The sequence below is a fragment of the Silurus meridionalis genome, chromosome 14, assembly GCF_014805685.1.
Source record: "Silurus meridionalis isolate SWU-2019-XX chromosome 14, ASM1480568v1, whole genome shotgun sequence".
NCBI lineage: Eukaryota > Metazoa > Chordata > Actinopteri > Siluriformes > Siluridae > Silurus > Silurus meridionalis.
Window position 1 is genome coordinate 15,458,243 of NC_060897.1, and position 15,213 is coordinate 15,473,455.

Here is a 15,213-nt window from a genome sequence, read left to right on the forward strand (position 1 = left end):
GGTCGAACTGTTAAAGTGGAGAAATGTTATTAATATAACAGTTTTGCACTACACGGATTAGCACAAGCATGCACAGGTTATTGCACATTTATACAGTTATATTTGTGCATAAATCAACTCTTGGATTTTCTATGACTGGAGATCATAACTAATTAAGAAAGAGCAAACTGGAAATTATGATAGTTTGAAGATTTGACCATCGCTTCATAATTTAAAACATTTTTCACTTCCCGTTTTAGGACTTTTTTTGTAGTTTAAGAGGAATCAGGACCTGCATTCAAAAAAGGTCTTTCTCTGGATCAGTCTTACTGAGAAAGATTATAATGAACTAGGAGTGATTCAAGTCGTGAATATTGCTGCAGGACTTGCAAATTACAAGTTTCATTAAGCCTCCAGTACCCAATTATTGTAGTAAATTAGTCTCTGTATGCACCATGTTGAGAAATCCTGTTTCACTACAGAATTAAAAACGTGTCAGAAATATTCCGTTGCTATCCAGTGCATAAAGTGTTACACAACGAGGTTACGCAAAAGTCTACTGCAGGATGTTAAAAAAAAAAAATGGCTCGCGCGAAAGCCCAGGCTTTGGGCTTATTTCGTTTAATATCATCGGTTTGAATTGACAGAATTGTACACTAATAACTGCGGTCTCCCAACCTCAGTGTGTTCTGTGGGACTCGCAGGTGCTTCTCTGTTCTTCAGAAAGTGAGAATTTGCTGTTTTCACTAGGGAAGGAGCGAATAAATTACATTCTCTCTGCACAGCGTGTTTGGGTCTGTGTGAGAAGAGAGAGAGAGATATAGAGATATAGAGAGATGGGGAGAGGTTGCAGGTTCGTGTTGTTCACACAGCCACATTAAACCAAATCCAGAGAAGTGGAACAACGCATGTGGTTTTTTTCCCTCAGCTTTTTTTTGCCACAACATTGCTGAATTCTGATTCTGCTTGATCCTGAGTTCTGGCTGTAAAAACAAATCACTCGTTGAAATACATTATTAGTTGAAATGGTGATTTTTATTGTGAGGAGAGGTCTAATTAGCATCTTCAATGCCTGTAACTTTGTAAAAGTTAAAGCTGTACAACATAAAAATGAAGCTATAATGGAAAAAAAAACTATTTCTGGACATCTCACTGCCTCATCATTGGTTATTTTCTTTTATTCTTTACATAGCTGTGTTATGTCTATGAAGTAAGGCAGTACTTAGGGACAGTAAGGCAGAGGGACTGTTGTTTCCACAGAACCTGTCACCTGTCGGTTGTTCCGGTTCAAGGAGGAACTTAGTTCTTTGACTCATAAATTGTTCCTTTTTTATGTTATTAAAAAAATACCAGACCAGAAAGTCTTCACCTTCACACAGACATGCAGCTATTCAGCTTGTTTAATAAATACGTGGTTTGTGATGACTGATCGAGAGAAGCTGCTAGAAATGATTTAAGCCTGTTTCATGCTGAACACGCGTATGAGGTCACTCCTCCAGATCAGTCCCCAGTTGGTGTTTTCGGTGTTGGTGGGGGTTTTGATGAAATTTTCCAAGCATGATTGAAAATGGGTCAGCTTTATATTCATGTTTAATATTTGTCATTTGCCTGTAAAGGTGAAATAGATCACAGGTGCACTCTTCTTACCTGCAGGCCCACCACTCCACTACCACATGATCTGCTTCACATGTTTAATACAATAACTCTGAGGGCAGTCGCAGGTGAATATTAGGAAGCCGAGAATGGAGAACTGGGAACATTCTGCAATTCTGTTACTCCACCCTTTTGCTGGGCCTCAGTGCCAAAAACCCAGAATGAATCAGGCATATCAGTTAACACGGGTGTTTAAAGTGCATGCTTTGTCTGGCCCGAACCTGGGCTGCCCGAGTCTTTCACTACAGGCTATGTTTTTTTTCCTTTCTTACTTTTCTCTCGTTCATTTCTTTTGTTTTACTTTCACCTTTCCCATACTTGGACAGTTTAAAGCTAAGTGAAAAAGCATGTTATCATTGTTTCTTTTGTCTTTATTCACCTCTTCAACTCTTCCTTCTTCAACATCCAACAGAAGTCCCGATATGCCAAATGTACTCCCTTATGTCCTTTCTTCTGACTTTGTCCAGAGGGTCAGTTTGAGAAAACTTGGAAGGATTGACATCCACATGGGCCTGAAAGCTTCTCAGCCCACATAGCACATGAACTACAAAAGCTTCCAAACGTTTATTTCGCTTCATTGTTCTTAGCTTTTAGAACATTCCACCCAGTTTATTCCCCGAAGTCACCACAGTATGGCTTAGTGCAAGGCCTTTTTTGTTAGGACTCTTTCACTGGAGAAGAGCTCGCTGTGCTGTTCAAGAAGAGGTCGAGAGAGTTTCACATGCCATGTGTGGATTCATTTTTTACGTTGTGTAATCCAGAAATATCAAGGACAATCGGAACGGCTCCTATTTTACTAAGAATTACTACTAATTATACTTCATTTCCACCAGATTTCTTCTAGGTCATAATCCCTTAAGTTTCTTTCATGCTGTTTAAATTTTTTTTATTTTATATATATATATATATATATATGTACAGGTAGTTGGCGACTTAAGACCACAATTGGGACCGACAAATCATTCGTAACACGATTTGGTCGTAAGTAGAGTAGGCTATATGTACAGTACTGTACTGTGAAATTATGCTGGAAGCTGGTGAAAAAATAACGCACGACACGGCTAGCGATTGTGGTCGTAAAGTCAAATGGTTGTAAGTTGCATAGGTTGTAAGTCGACGACTACCTGTATATAAATATTAATTTTTTTTATTTAATTTTTTTGGGAAAGCTCAGTTTGTTGTTTTACTCCCTGCTAGTCTCAATATTCTGCAAGGCTCCATGGGATGTTTGAAATTGTAAGAAAATATGTTGAGGAAATATGATGAAATCTAGACATTTCATAATGGACAGCTGACATCTGTGTAAACGAGAGAGGAGCCTTTTTTTTTTTATCTGTTCCAATAACATGGTCCAAGCACTTTTTCATGATCTTTAGGCATACTGAGTGGTCTTTTCCTAATATGGTATTTGTGGGGGTAAAATATATTCACCTTTCTGAACATTGGGGGGAAACACAATTTGGACCTTTTTTTTTTTTTTTTTTTTTTTTAAACGGGAAGTCAATTAAACCAACATGTTGCCACACTACTGTGTACAAAATAAATGCGTATTTTTGTTCTGCAGGCCGATTGCAGTCGCAGCAGTGTCTCCCTGCCCGAGAGTTTACTCTTTGTTTCCACTCTGGATGGAAACCTGCACGCCGTCAGCAAGCGCTCCGGCGCGATTAAGTGGACACTTAAGGAAGGTAAGCACACACTGACCTATTTGATATGATGTGAGTCTTTTCCTGCCCTCTGCTTTAATAATGTACAACTTGCATTATCTAGAGCATGTATGTAGGTGGTGGGGATGAGGGCGAGGTTGTACTACCAGACAGCTCACCGAAACACTGATTTATAGCAACAACAATGTAGCTGAACTGATTCCTTTGCAATTTGCACTGTGAAAGTTTTTTTTCACAATATGTACAGTCATATTTTGTAAATTAATTAGCTTCTTATTTGCCAAAATCAAGGGTGCAAAAGGCGAGCTGCAGAGCAATTAGACAAAAAAACAAGGAAAAATAGTAAACGACAGTGTCTGATTTAATCTGCTAGTCATTTGCTGTTTATGTTTAAACAGATCGCTGTGACTAATGAATCCATTAGCGATCATGGTCTCGGTAGCGCACACTGGTCAGCTTTGTGCGGGAAATTGTAAAGTGTTTTTTAAACAGCAAGTGTTCCAGAAAGAAATGAACACTGGAATATCCCCAGCAATTGGCAGTCCCTAGAAGATTTCATATATAAAGTAGGACTGTCAATCGGTTTAAGTATTTAATCACAAATTAATCACATTTTTTTTTATTACTTTTCACGTTTTTAATACTCAACATGGGCATGGACAAATATAGATGCATAATAAGTATGTTTATTATTAGTAAAACCAAACTCAACATAGAGCATGAAGACGAAATGTTCTTGTAAATGTTTTTAAATTATTGAGGTGTTTTAAATTACGTAAATCATCAACACTAAAAGGAACTTTTGATCTGTTTCCACACGGACGGTTTTAATTGCCGGATGTGTGCTTCATTGCTGATTTCAGTGCTGATTCAAGACTTGGCGCATCAGTAAAACAAATGTTTAGTGATTAAAAATGATTGTTCAATAAAGTTTATTTATTTATTTATTAATTTTTATGTCCGGGTAAAGAAAGGACGTTGATTTAATTTCACCTTTTTTATATTATTTATATATATATTTTTAAAATGATCAAACAGAAAAGCGCACTGCATTAATCGCACGTTAATAAAATGAGTGACGTTAATTACGGCCCTAATATAAAGGCGTTCTGAAACTAATGACACTTATTGTATTTCCCAAAAATCATTGTAAAGGCTTTGTAAAGACAAGAGATACGCAATCTATGGCCTGTGGGTTGATTTGCTTTACCATGCCTTATATTAGAAGAGGCAAGGAAAAGAGGGGGGGAGTGCCTTTTTGAAACACAAGAAACCGCTTCATGTCTCATTAGGGGCGACTGAATAACTGCATTAGGCATAGAACTCTATTGTACAACACGGTGGATTATTTCTCACTATACTGTAACTTAAAAAATAAACCTTTTTGCTTTGTTTATTTATTTCTATTTAAATATTACGAAATCACAAATGAGCCGATCCATGGCAGCTTTAATTTCAATACAATGTTTGGTATAATGCAGCATTTATTTTCCGCCAATGGCCTTTTTGGCCCTTAATATGGTAAAGGTTTGTTCTCATGTAAAACACACTGGCACATAACACAAGCTGTGTAGCGTTTCGATGTGCAACAGGAAGTATCCAGCAAAAAAATAAACTTTTAAGCTGCAAAGCTACGGCCTTAAATATTTTTGGACAATTTTTAGCAATTTGACCGTGTTAAGTGGAGCTTTTGCTTGACTAGCTAGTTTTTGCTCCTCCATCTTAACCAACAGCCAGAGGCATTTATTGCAGCAGTGAATTTTCCCAGGGCTCTGGGCTTCAACACCACCTTCATGCATGCTCACTTTCTCCTCTCACACATGTGCACTGGTAATTATTAACCCAGGCAGTAGGACACAAACAGCATGCTGAGATCAAGGTCAGGCCGTGGACACTAACTTTTCCTTCTTCCCTTCACTTTGTGAGCCAACACCAAGTTTTAACTGTTTTTATGCCAAACCGCTCCAATGTGGATGTAATTATCCTTTTTTCAGTATTATTTTGCGACACAGGTGTTTTAGACACATGTGATGTGATACAGCTTCTTGAAAACCAGATGCACTAGCTTAGCAGGTCTCACCTGCTGGCCGGAGAAGCTGGAGGATGTGTAATAACTTTTACATGTATTATTATGGCAGTTGGTGGACGCCCTTATTCAGAGCCACTTGCAATGTTCACTATTATGCAGCTAAACAGTTGAGGGTCAAAAACCCCAAGTGGCTGCTTGGTATTGAGATCTGAATGCACAACCTTCTGATCAGTAGTCCAACAGAGTAACCACTTCCCAGTACCACTTCCCAGTACCACTTCTTAATAAACATGGCACCCACAGGCTTGCAAAGAGGACGCGCCAGTTAGAGAGACCTTAAATCTGCAACAGCCTTGTGTAGTAGTAGCAGTACACGTCTCATGAGCACTTATTTTGATGAATTACTTCATCATATTTCTGTTCTTTGCATCAAAAATGTAGATTGTTTATGTGTCTGGCTGTGTCCTTCTCTGCCTGACTTGAATATTACAATGAATATTATAGTTATGTATACAGTGTATAAGCAGTTATGTCTTTTCCCCCTATGCAGATCCTGTTCTTCAGGTCCCAACCCATGTGGCTGAGTAAGTACTCTTCTGCTCTGTTTTTTAAGAATACAGGAACTATGCTGAAGGAAGTTGCTGAGTTAGACCGATTCTTCCTGTGTGCAATATCTTGTACAATCATTTCCGTAGATAAAAAAAACAAACTTGTTTTTTTTTTCTTCTTTGCAGGCCTGCATTTCTGCCTGACCCTAATGATGGAAGCCTGTACTCACTGGGAGGGAAAAACAATGAGGGATTGACGGTGAGGCTCAAAATCGGCTTAACTCTATATTGCCAGAAAGTTACTTTAGGATAAGGGGCTTTTTTAATGTCTTCATTAGCTGAAATTAAACCATGATGCTGTCAGGGTTTTTTTTTAATACGGAAGATATGGACCTGCTCCAGAAGCCATGTCACAGAGAGGGGCTAGTTCATGGGAAATTACGTTTTGCATGAATGATGAGGTCACTCAGACAGATACACTGCTCCCCTTTCAATAACGATATACTATTTTGTCATTACAGAAACTTCCATTCACCATTCCTGAGCTGGTCCAGGCTTCCCCCTGCCGTAGTTCTGATGGAATCCTTTACATGGGTGAGTCTAAAGCATTTGTTTCATTATTCAATTGTGTATCAGGGATTTTTTTTTGCCACTAACTAAAATTCCAGCACTATTCTATATTTATATGAAATTAATTTGCTCTGGAAATCCCCTGGTTTCATGGTGAAAAATGACCGTTTAAAGCACTACATTTGTGGCTCAAGCATCTCCATATACACAGGTAGACTTAAAAAGTGGTATAAGTCAACATTCCTGTCAGCTACACCCTAAGGCTCTTATTATTTGCCACCTGAGATATAAAGGACATGCAGCAATAATATGTATGTGGTCAGAGTATTGTCATTTCTTATTTAGCTTGTGGTACTGTTGGATTAACACCCCCCTCCCCACACACACCCCCACCCCCACCCCCCGATTTATAACCACAGCAGTTGAGTTTATCCTTGTTTGACCATGTACCGCTCCCTTTTGTTCCCACTCCTGTTCATTTGCTTCTCAGCAGGCAGCTGTTATACTGTACCACCCATTTATATGAATTAATCAGAATGCTTGCTGATTTCTTCCATTGTTCCTTGCAAAACCTACTGTTACTTAAGGTGAAGCGAATCGGTGTAAACTGGGACTAATCTGTGTAAACTAAGCTTAATTATTATCTCTTAGTTCAACGCGGGTTAGACCCACCACTTCCCACCCCTCATTGTGCTTGTGTATTAGAAGAATCCAATCTACAATATATAGTGGCCATTGTAAGGAAATGCCATCTTGTATATATCAAAAAGCATGTAGGAATAGTTTTCAGCAGATTAGGCTGCTATTAAATAGTTAATGATAATGGAATCTGCTTTGCATAGTGTGTGGTTTAGATCTTCTACTAGGTCAAATCCAGGAAGTCTTGGTTCAGTCATGAGTGTCATTTTTATTTATATCCTTTTTCATCTGAGATAATTTTTAAATTTTTTTATTTATTTGGGATAAAACCCAGAGTTATGTCCAGATGACCTGTAGTGGATAATGTGCGTAGCAAAATCACACTTTCTTTAACAAAATAAGGGTGTAAACGATGAGGTAATCTTGCATGACGTATTTAATCTTGCTTTAAATGTCAAATGACAATAGCAAGCGAGTGGGAACACTGTGAAAAGTAGTCAAAATAGAAAATACCTCTGAAGAGGGAAGTAGTCTACATGTGGTCGAGGCAGTTTTCCAAAGACCACGTATTTTGAGTATTAATGCTATTTTGCTATGTACACTTCCATGAGAAGTTGTTTACAGATGAGTGCTTTGTTGTTGATGCCCCGGCCCGGGCCTGAACAGCTCAAATACGCACAACGTTTCTGTTTTTTCCAGGTAAGAAACAGGACGTGTGGTATGTGGTAGATCTGCTGACAGGAGAAAAGCAGCAGACTCTCACCTCCTCTTTTGCTGAGACACTGTGTGCATCGTCGTCACTTCTTTACCTAGGTCGAACAGGTAATATATACATTATTTTCACTATAGAGCAGCTTCAAAGAAGTTCTCACCGAGGCTACATTATTGCTATCCATCCTCTTCTGAATGACACCGGCTTAGTGGGATTATAAATCACTACAAATTATTGCCAATCATTACATTTAAAATCTCAGCAGGCAAACAGGACTGTGTTGAATAGATGTTTAGAGATCTGGGATGAGCAACAGACATTAGAGCGTGTAAATTCACCTCGAGCTGCACGATCCAGGTGAATTTATCTGCTTAAACTAGGTTGGGTCTGTTGTGGGAGAGTTTAAAAGTTTAGTGTTTGTGCACCTGTTGTAGAAGTTTACTTACACAAAAGACACTTATCAGATTGTCAGTTTGCCAGACTGTAAAATGAGACCTTTATAACCAGAACATGAAAACTGGCTTTGCAGTGCAGAGATGTGTGGTGTGTTTGTGCATGTTGTATCACCGTTATACAGAATTACATCGCTTTACGGGTCACAAAACAGTTCTTAGTTTTCTCAGCAAGTCTTCATTAGAGCCACGGTCTTCTGCTCTATTCCTAGCGTTGACGTTATTGTGGCCTTTCTTTGCTTTGTAGAGTACACCATCACTATGTTTGACACCAAGAGCCGAGAACTGCGATGGAATGCCACATATTCTGATTATGCATCCACACTTCCTGACGATGACACCAAATACAGTAAGACACTTTTTTTCTTTTTCTTTTTTTGCGTACTGTTTACGTTAAGTTTGGTATGATTAGTATAATAATGGATTCTTCTCATTAGCAGAAGTGGTTCAGAGACACTATAAATCTTTTTCTTTGCATATTTCTAATGTGAGAGCCGTGATTGATGGGGTGGAGGACACAGGAGGTAGGGGATGGAGAGAGAGAGAGGCAGAGATGGTCTTTTTTGGTATTAATGTGTGCTTTTCAGAACATGCAAGTACAAAATGACACAAAAAATCAATCCTTCTGTTTAATTTCATCCCTGGTCTCGGTACGGTCAGTTCTGGCATCTGGCAGTCCAGAAATAAAACACAAAAATAGACCACCGTAAAACACACACACAGGCACAGACGCTCGCTCGTTACCTGCTCGTTCTCTGCAGCAAGTGATTATATCCACACTACTATCCACAATACAGTGGTGTGAAAGTGTCTGCCCCCTTCCTGATTTCTTCTTTTTTTTTTGCATGTTTGTCACACTTTAATGTTTCAGATCATCAAACTAATTTAAATATTAGTAAAAGATAACACAAGTGAACACGACATGCAGTTCATGACTCCACCATAAGAAAGAGACTGGGCAAAAATGGTCTGTATGACAGAGTTCCAAGACGAAAACTGCTGCTGAGCAAAAAAAACATCTTGATGATCCCCAAGACTTTTGGGAAAATACTCTGTGTTCTGACGAGACAAAATTTGAACTTTTTGGAATGTGTGTGTCCCATTATGTCTGGTGTAAAAGTAACACCGCATTTCAGAAAAAAAAAACATCATGCCAACAGTAAAATATGGTGGTGGTTGTAGTGTGATGGTCTGGGGCTGTTTTGCTGCTTCAGGACCTGGAAGACTTTCTGTGATAAATGGAACCATGAATTCTGCTTTTTACCAAAAAATCCTGAAGGAGAATGTCCAGTCATCTGTTCGTGACCTCAAGCTGAAGTGAACTTGGGTTCTGCAGCAGGACAATGATCCAAAACACACCAGTAAGTCCACCTCTGAATAGCTGAAGAAAAACAAAAAGAAGACTTTGGAGTGGCCTAGTCAAAGTCCTGACCTGAATCCTGTTGAGATGCTGTGGCATGACCTTAAAAAGGCGGTTCATGCTCGAAAACCATCCAATGTGGCTGAATTACAACAATTCTGCATAGACAAGTGACCAAAATTCCTCCACAGCGCTGCAACAGACTCATTGCAAGTCATCGCAAACGCTTGATTGCAGTTGTTGCTGCTAAGGGTGGACCAACCAGTTATGTTTAGGGGGCAAACACCTTTTCACACAGGGCCATGTAGTTTTAAATTTTGTTTTCCCTCAATAATAAAAACTGTATGTTGTGTTCACTTGAGTTATCTTTTACTAATATTTAAATTAGTTTGATCTGAAACATTAAAGTGTGACAAACATGCAAAAAAATAAGAAATCAGGAAACACTTTTTCACACCACTGTATACTTTTGCTCTCCAATTAATTTTGTTAACTTGTTTTCTTACATGGTTTCCTGATACTTGAAGAACCAAATTATGCTAATGAATCTACTTAGTTACGTGGAAAAGCATCACCGTTACCACAGACCCACATTTCCTACTTAACCAGTCAGTGTAAATATCTTATCTGTTTTTTAGTAACTGATTTTTTTAAGCTCAAACTCATGCGTTTTAACCTGTCATACAATCCTACACTATATATTTCTTGATCGAATAAGATATTGATCATGTACATGCTTGTGTGCAAAAGCAGATGATATTATCACAGAGCAAAAAGACATCGTATTCAGTAATGGTGATGAAAAAAAAAATGTCTAATATTAAAATATTATTCATTATGGGGTAATTCTGAAGAATGGGATCGTGTAATCCTGGTCCAGCGTTATTCAGTAAGAAACTGTGACGTATTTATTTAGAATATTCTCATCAACAGAGATGGCTCACTTTGTTTCGAACGGCGACGGCCTGGTCGTGACCGTAGACAGCGAAACGGGCGCAGTGCAGTGGGTGCAGAACTACGACTCTCCAGTGGTGGCAGTATACATGTGGCAGCGTGAGGGTCTGCGCAAGGTACCACATACAAACGTAGCTGTAGAGACGCTGCGCTACCTCACCTTCACCTCAGGTCAGGTTGGACGCATTACACAGTGGAAGTATCCATTCCCTCAAGAGAGGAAGCTGGAGGACAAACTGATGTAAGTGGTTTCACACATTCTTTTTAACTTCCCATTAAAAACATTTGAAGCCAAAATACATTTGAAGTTTTTTTCTTTTTTTTTTCTTTTTCCTGGTTCCTTTTTGAATTGAATGAAAAAGCAATAGGTGTTCCTTTAGAGCAGGGGGCACCAGGTCGCCCACGGGCCTTTTCTAAAAATAGATCACCATAGCACCACTTACCAGTGAGCTGCATCTCATTCTTTTTGTTGCTATTCTTTTTTAAATCACACTTGCATTGTGGTGAATTTTAAAATGACAATATAAAAAAAAAACCTTATTTGATTTATATTTATATTCACTTATCCATATTAGATTAGAGCTAGCTGGTCTTCAAGTTGATTTTTGTGTTACGTAATTGATAATCTGTACAAACATGATGCAACGTAGTGGATGATTTGTTAAAAATTGTTAGTGTCTAGTGAAAATATTGAAGAAGTGATCATCTGAAAATGTAAATACTTGCAGAGATTTATAGAAATAAAGTTTTGCATATTGATCTTTATCTGTTTCCTACCTTGTTAAATCATTGTTGATAATTATTGTGAGAAATTATTAACATGATCAGTGTCTTCACATAGATGACTATCATTAATTATTAATAATAACATATAATTAAAGGTAAATTGAGCACATTTGTTATTTTACAAGTGTGTATCAAACTGGTAGCCCTTTACATTAATCGGTACCCAAGAAGTAGCTCCCAGTTTCAAAAAGATTGGTGACCCCTGACTTAGAGGCTCAATGATTTAATATTGTTTAATAGTCCCCATATTTCTGTCTGTTTTATAATGTGGGACGGGGTATAGGGATGTTTAAAGTGTCTTTTATTTCAATGATTTCAGCACAACACTTTTGTTCAGTTGTGGGAAAATGACGAATGACTGGCGTTTTTCTTTTCCACCCCAACGTTAATTATATAACAAGAGTAGCATTCCAAAAACGTTTGTATTACACTTATACCAAGGAAGATTGACCAGTTAATTTAGAATTAATTACACATCAGCTCTAAACAATTATCCCTTTAGCATCCTTTCATCTTTCATTTTTGTTCACATTAATAATAACAAAAAAAACGCATCAGTTTGTGTTATAAATCCTGCTCGAGTCTCTTCACAGAAAACGTCATGATACATGTTTTATATCAGTCTAGATTATATTGTCAGCCATACAAGTCAGTTTGAATGAACTGATGCTTCAGAAAGAATAGAAATATATGGATACGTATAATAATCTAAAGCTGTTTTGAATTGAACAGAGCTTGCGTTTAAAAAAAAAAATTATAATTCAGCTACCCAGTGGCATAACAGATTTGTTCAGATATGTTCTTTTGGCCTCTGTCTGTGAAATACCCATAAAAGCCCTTAGTAATCAGAGGAATTTAGCATTGAACTAATGTTGAGTGTATCACAGGTCCCGTCTTGAATATGTATTTGTAGATGTATAAACACACCTTGTTGCTCAGTATTGGGAAGCTTAATGCTGAAACGTGTATTATGTGGCAATATCTGAATTAAATAGGCTTTTTAAACATGACTTACCTGTGCTTATTGCATAATTGTGACATTTTTATCTCAAATGAAATGAATAGAAAAAGCTGTAGCTCACAGATTGTTTAGTATTTTGGAATTTAAAATAATTTAATAATAATTAAATAATTTGTTTTCACAGGTCCACTTTGTATGTGGGGAAGTACTCTACAAGCCTCTATGCATCTCCCTCTCTGGTGCATGATGGAGTTACTGTTGTGGTGAGTTAAAACATCAGGATTCTTGGCATTTTTTGGCAGTCCTGTGTTTAGTTTGTCAGGCTGAGCGCTACGAACCAGCATAGCACCGACATTCTATTAAAAAACCTACAATAGCAAATAAAGAGAGTGAATATTTTTGCTAGTATGTATGTGCCTGCTTATCTCAAATGGTCAGAGTGGCTGTGCCTTTATTACACTGGGTCAGTAGTTTGGCTCCAGACCACATGGGCATGCATGCAGTAGAGCAGGTAGAAGTCCAAGCCTACATTCCAGCAAAAGTTTTTTCAGATGACAAATCACCAAATTTTCTAATTCCATTACAGTTGGACTAATTAATTACCGTATTTTTGGACTATAAGCCGCTACTTTTTTCCCACGTTTTGAACCCTGCGGCTTAAACAACAAAGCGGCTAATATATGGATTTTTCCTAGGTTTTTCCCGGTTTCACAAACTTCAAGCCAAAAAACACTGCAGGGGTAGAGGCGATAAGCGGAGGCGGAGGGAAAACTCGTTTTTACTATCACTCCTGTACACCACGTATCCCTAAACTTAAAAATGTTTATTTTTTCTTCTTTGCTTATCTTAATTTTCGTCACAGTCTTCGCTTTCTGGCTTCGCTTCGCCATCTAGCAGCGGCGTCTCGAGCTCGTACCTCAATTTTTTGCTCGCGTAACAAAGCAAAAAAATTGACAGAGTGACCGCTCGTACCTCAGAAAACTCGTACATTAATGCACTCGTAGGTCAAGGTGCCACTGTAGTTGTGAAAGAAAGGAGGAAGACAGTGAACAATGACTTACTTGGTCGGCTACTGTTTAGATACAAGCCGTTGTAGTGCGTTGAGTCTGGGTGAAGGGAGAGCTCACTAAATCCAGTTGCAGGAATCATATAAGCACAGACAGGTTTCCAAAACTCGTGCTTTTTTATTTTTCTTGGCAACAGCGTTATGGGTTAGTCTAAGAAACTTAGATATGAGCATCAGAAAATAATAAGGACATAATCCTCGGTCTCCACAAACGCAGTAATAGCGGAAGAATGCAGTGGCAGGCTATTCCCTAAATACCGCTATGCTCCCAATAGAAGCGCAACATATTGCATTTAGTGTCTTTCGTTAAAGCCTGTGTAAAGTTCATTAGTTTCAGTGTAGACAGATTTATGTTAAAAATAAAAATCTTTGTCAAATTCAGTGGGTGCAGCTTATATATGGGTGCGCTTTATAGAAATTACGGTAGTATTCTTGATGCATATTGAATTAAGTCTCACTAATAATCACATGAGGCATATTGAATTTTTCAATTGTTTTATATTTTTAAACATTTTAGCTGGTTCCATTATAAATAAAAATCCGTGGACACCTGCTATAAGATTTTAAATGTGCTTTCTTTTAATATATATATCCCATTTCACATTTCGTCCCCATTTGCAGTTGTAATAACATTCACTCTTCTAGGAAGATGTTCCACTAGGTTTTGGAGTGTGGTTGTTTAGTTTTTTGCTTATTCAGCATCAGGAAGCGGTGTAGGGTGAGGAGGCCTGTGGTGCTGTCAGCGCTATGTTTCATCCAGAAGGTGTCAACTAGGGTTGAGGTCGGAGCTCTGTAAGCAGGTCAATCAAGATCTATCGTTCCACCCAACTTAACCATATCTCCATGGAGCTCACATTGCACGAGTGGCATTGTCATGCTGGAACAGCTTTGTGTCTCTTAGTTTGGTGTGGTACCATTTACATTTTCCCTTCACTTAAACACATCCAGTGTGCATCCAACTTTGTGCTTAGAGAGATTGGGGAATAAACCACTTACAGTGCACCCGGAGAGTGTTCACAGTGCTTTTTCTTCCCCACATTTTGTTGTTACAGCCTTATTCCAAAATGTATTTATTATTTTTCAGAATTCTACAAACAACACCCCATAATGTCAACGTGAAAGAAGTTTGTTTGAAATCTTTTTAAATGTATTACAAATAAAAATCTGGGGAAAAAGAATTCAGTCTTTGCTCAGTACTTTGTTGAAGCTCCTTTGGCACCAATTACAGCCTCATGTCTTTTTGAGTGTGATGCCACAAGCTTGGCACACCTATTTTTAAGAAGTTTCTCCCATTCTTTTTTGCAGAACCTCTCAATTTCCATCAGGTTTGATAGGGAGCATCAGTACACAGCCATTTTCAGATCTCTCCAGAGATGTTCAATCGGGTTTAAGTCTGGGCTCTGACTGGGCCACTCGAACGTTCATAGAGTCGTCCCGTAGCCACTCGTTTTGTTATCCTGGCTGTGTGCTTTAAGAAGAATCCTGGTGGTTCCAAACTTCTACCGTTTACAGATGATGGACTGTGCTCTATGGTACCTTCAATGCTGCAGAAATGTTTCTGTACCCTTCCCCAGATTTGTGCCACGATACAATCCTGTCTCCGAGGTCTACAGACAGTTCCTAGGATTTCATGGCTTGGTTTGTGTTCTGACATCACAGCTCAATGTTGAGTGTCAATGCGACGGCTGTGAATACTCATGTACATGTGATTTCTTTTTTCTTTCACATTGTCATTATGGGGTATTGTTTGTAGCATTTTGAGGAAAATCATGAATTTAATCCATTTTGGAATAAGGCTATAACATAAAATGCGGAAAAAGTGAAGTGCTGTGAATACGTT

General features: G+C 38.3%; 1 protein-coding gene across 1 annotated transcript in view; it reads left to right on the plus strand.

Moving 5' to 3' along the window:
- Window positions 1–15,213, plus strand: part of LOC124396380 (serine/threonine-protein kinase/endoribonuclease IRE1-like) — a 29,678-nt gene that overhangs the window by 2,796 nt on the left and 11,669 nt on the right. The window contains exons 2-9 of the mRNA XM_046865498.1: window positions 3,197–3,317; window positions 5,876–5,909; window positions 6,060–6,132; window positions 6,395–6,467; window positions 7,782–7,904; window positions 8,494–8,595; window positions 10,540–10,801; window positions 12,492–12,570. Of these exons, the coding sequence (XP_046721454.1) occupies window positions 3,197–3,317; window positions 5,876–5,909; window positions 6,060–6,132; window positions 6,395–6,467; window positions 7,782–7,904; window positions 8,494–8,595; window positions 10,540–10,801; window positions 12,492–12,570 (867 nt within the window). The remainder of the gene's footprint in view (window positions 1–3,196; window positions 3,318–5,875; window positions 5,910–6,059; window positions 6,133–6,394; window positions 6,468–7,781; window positions 7,905–8,493; window positions 8,596–10,539; window positions 10,802–12,491; window positions 12,571–15,213) is intronic.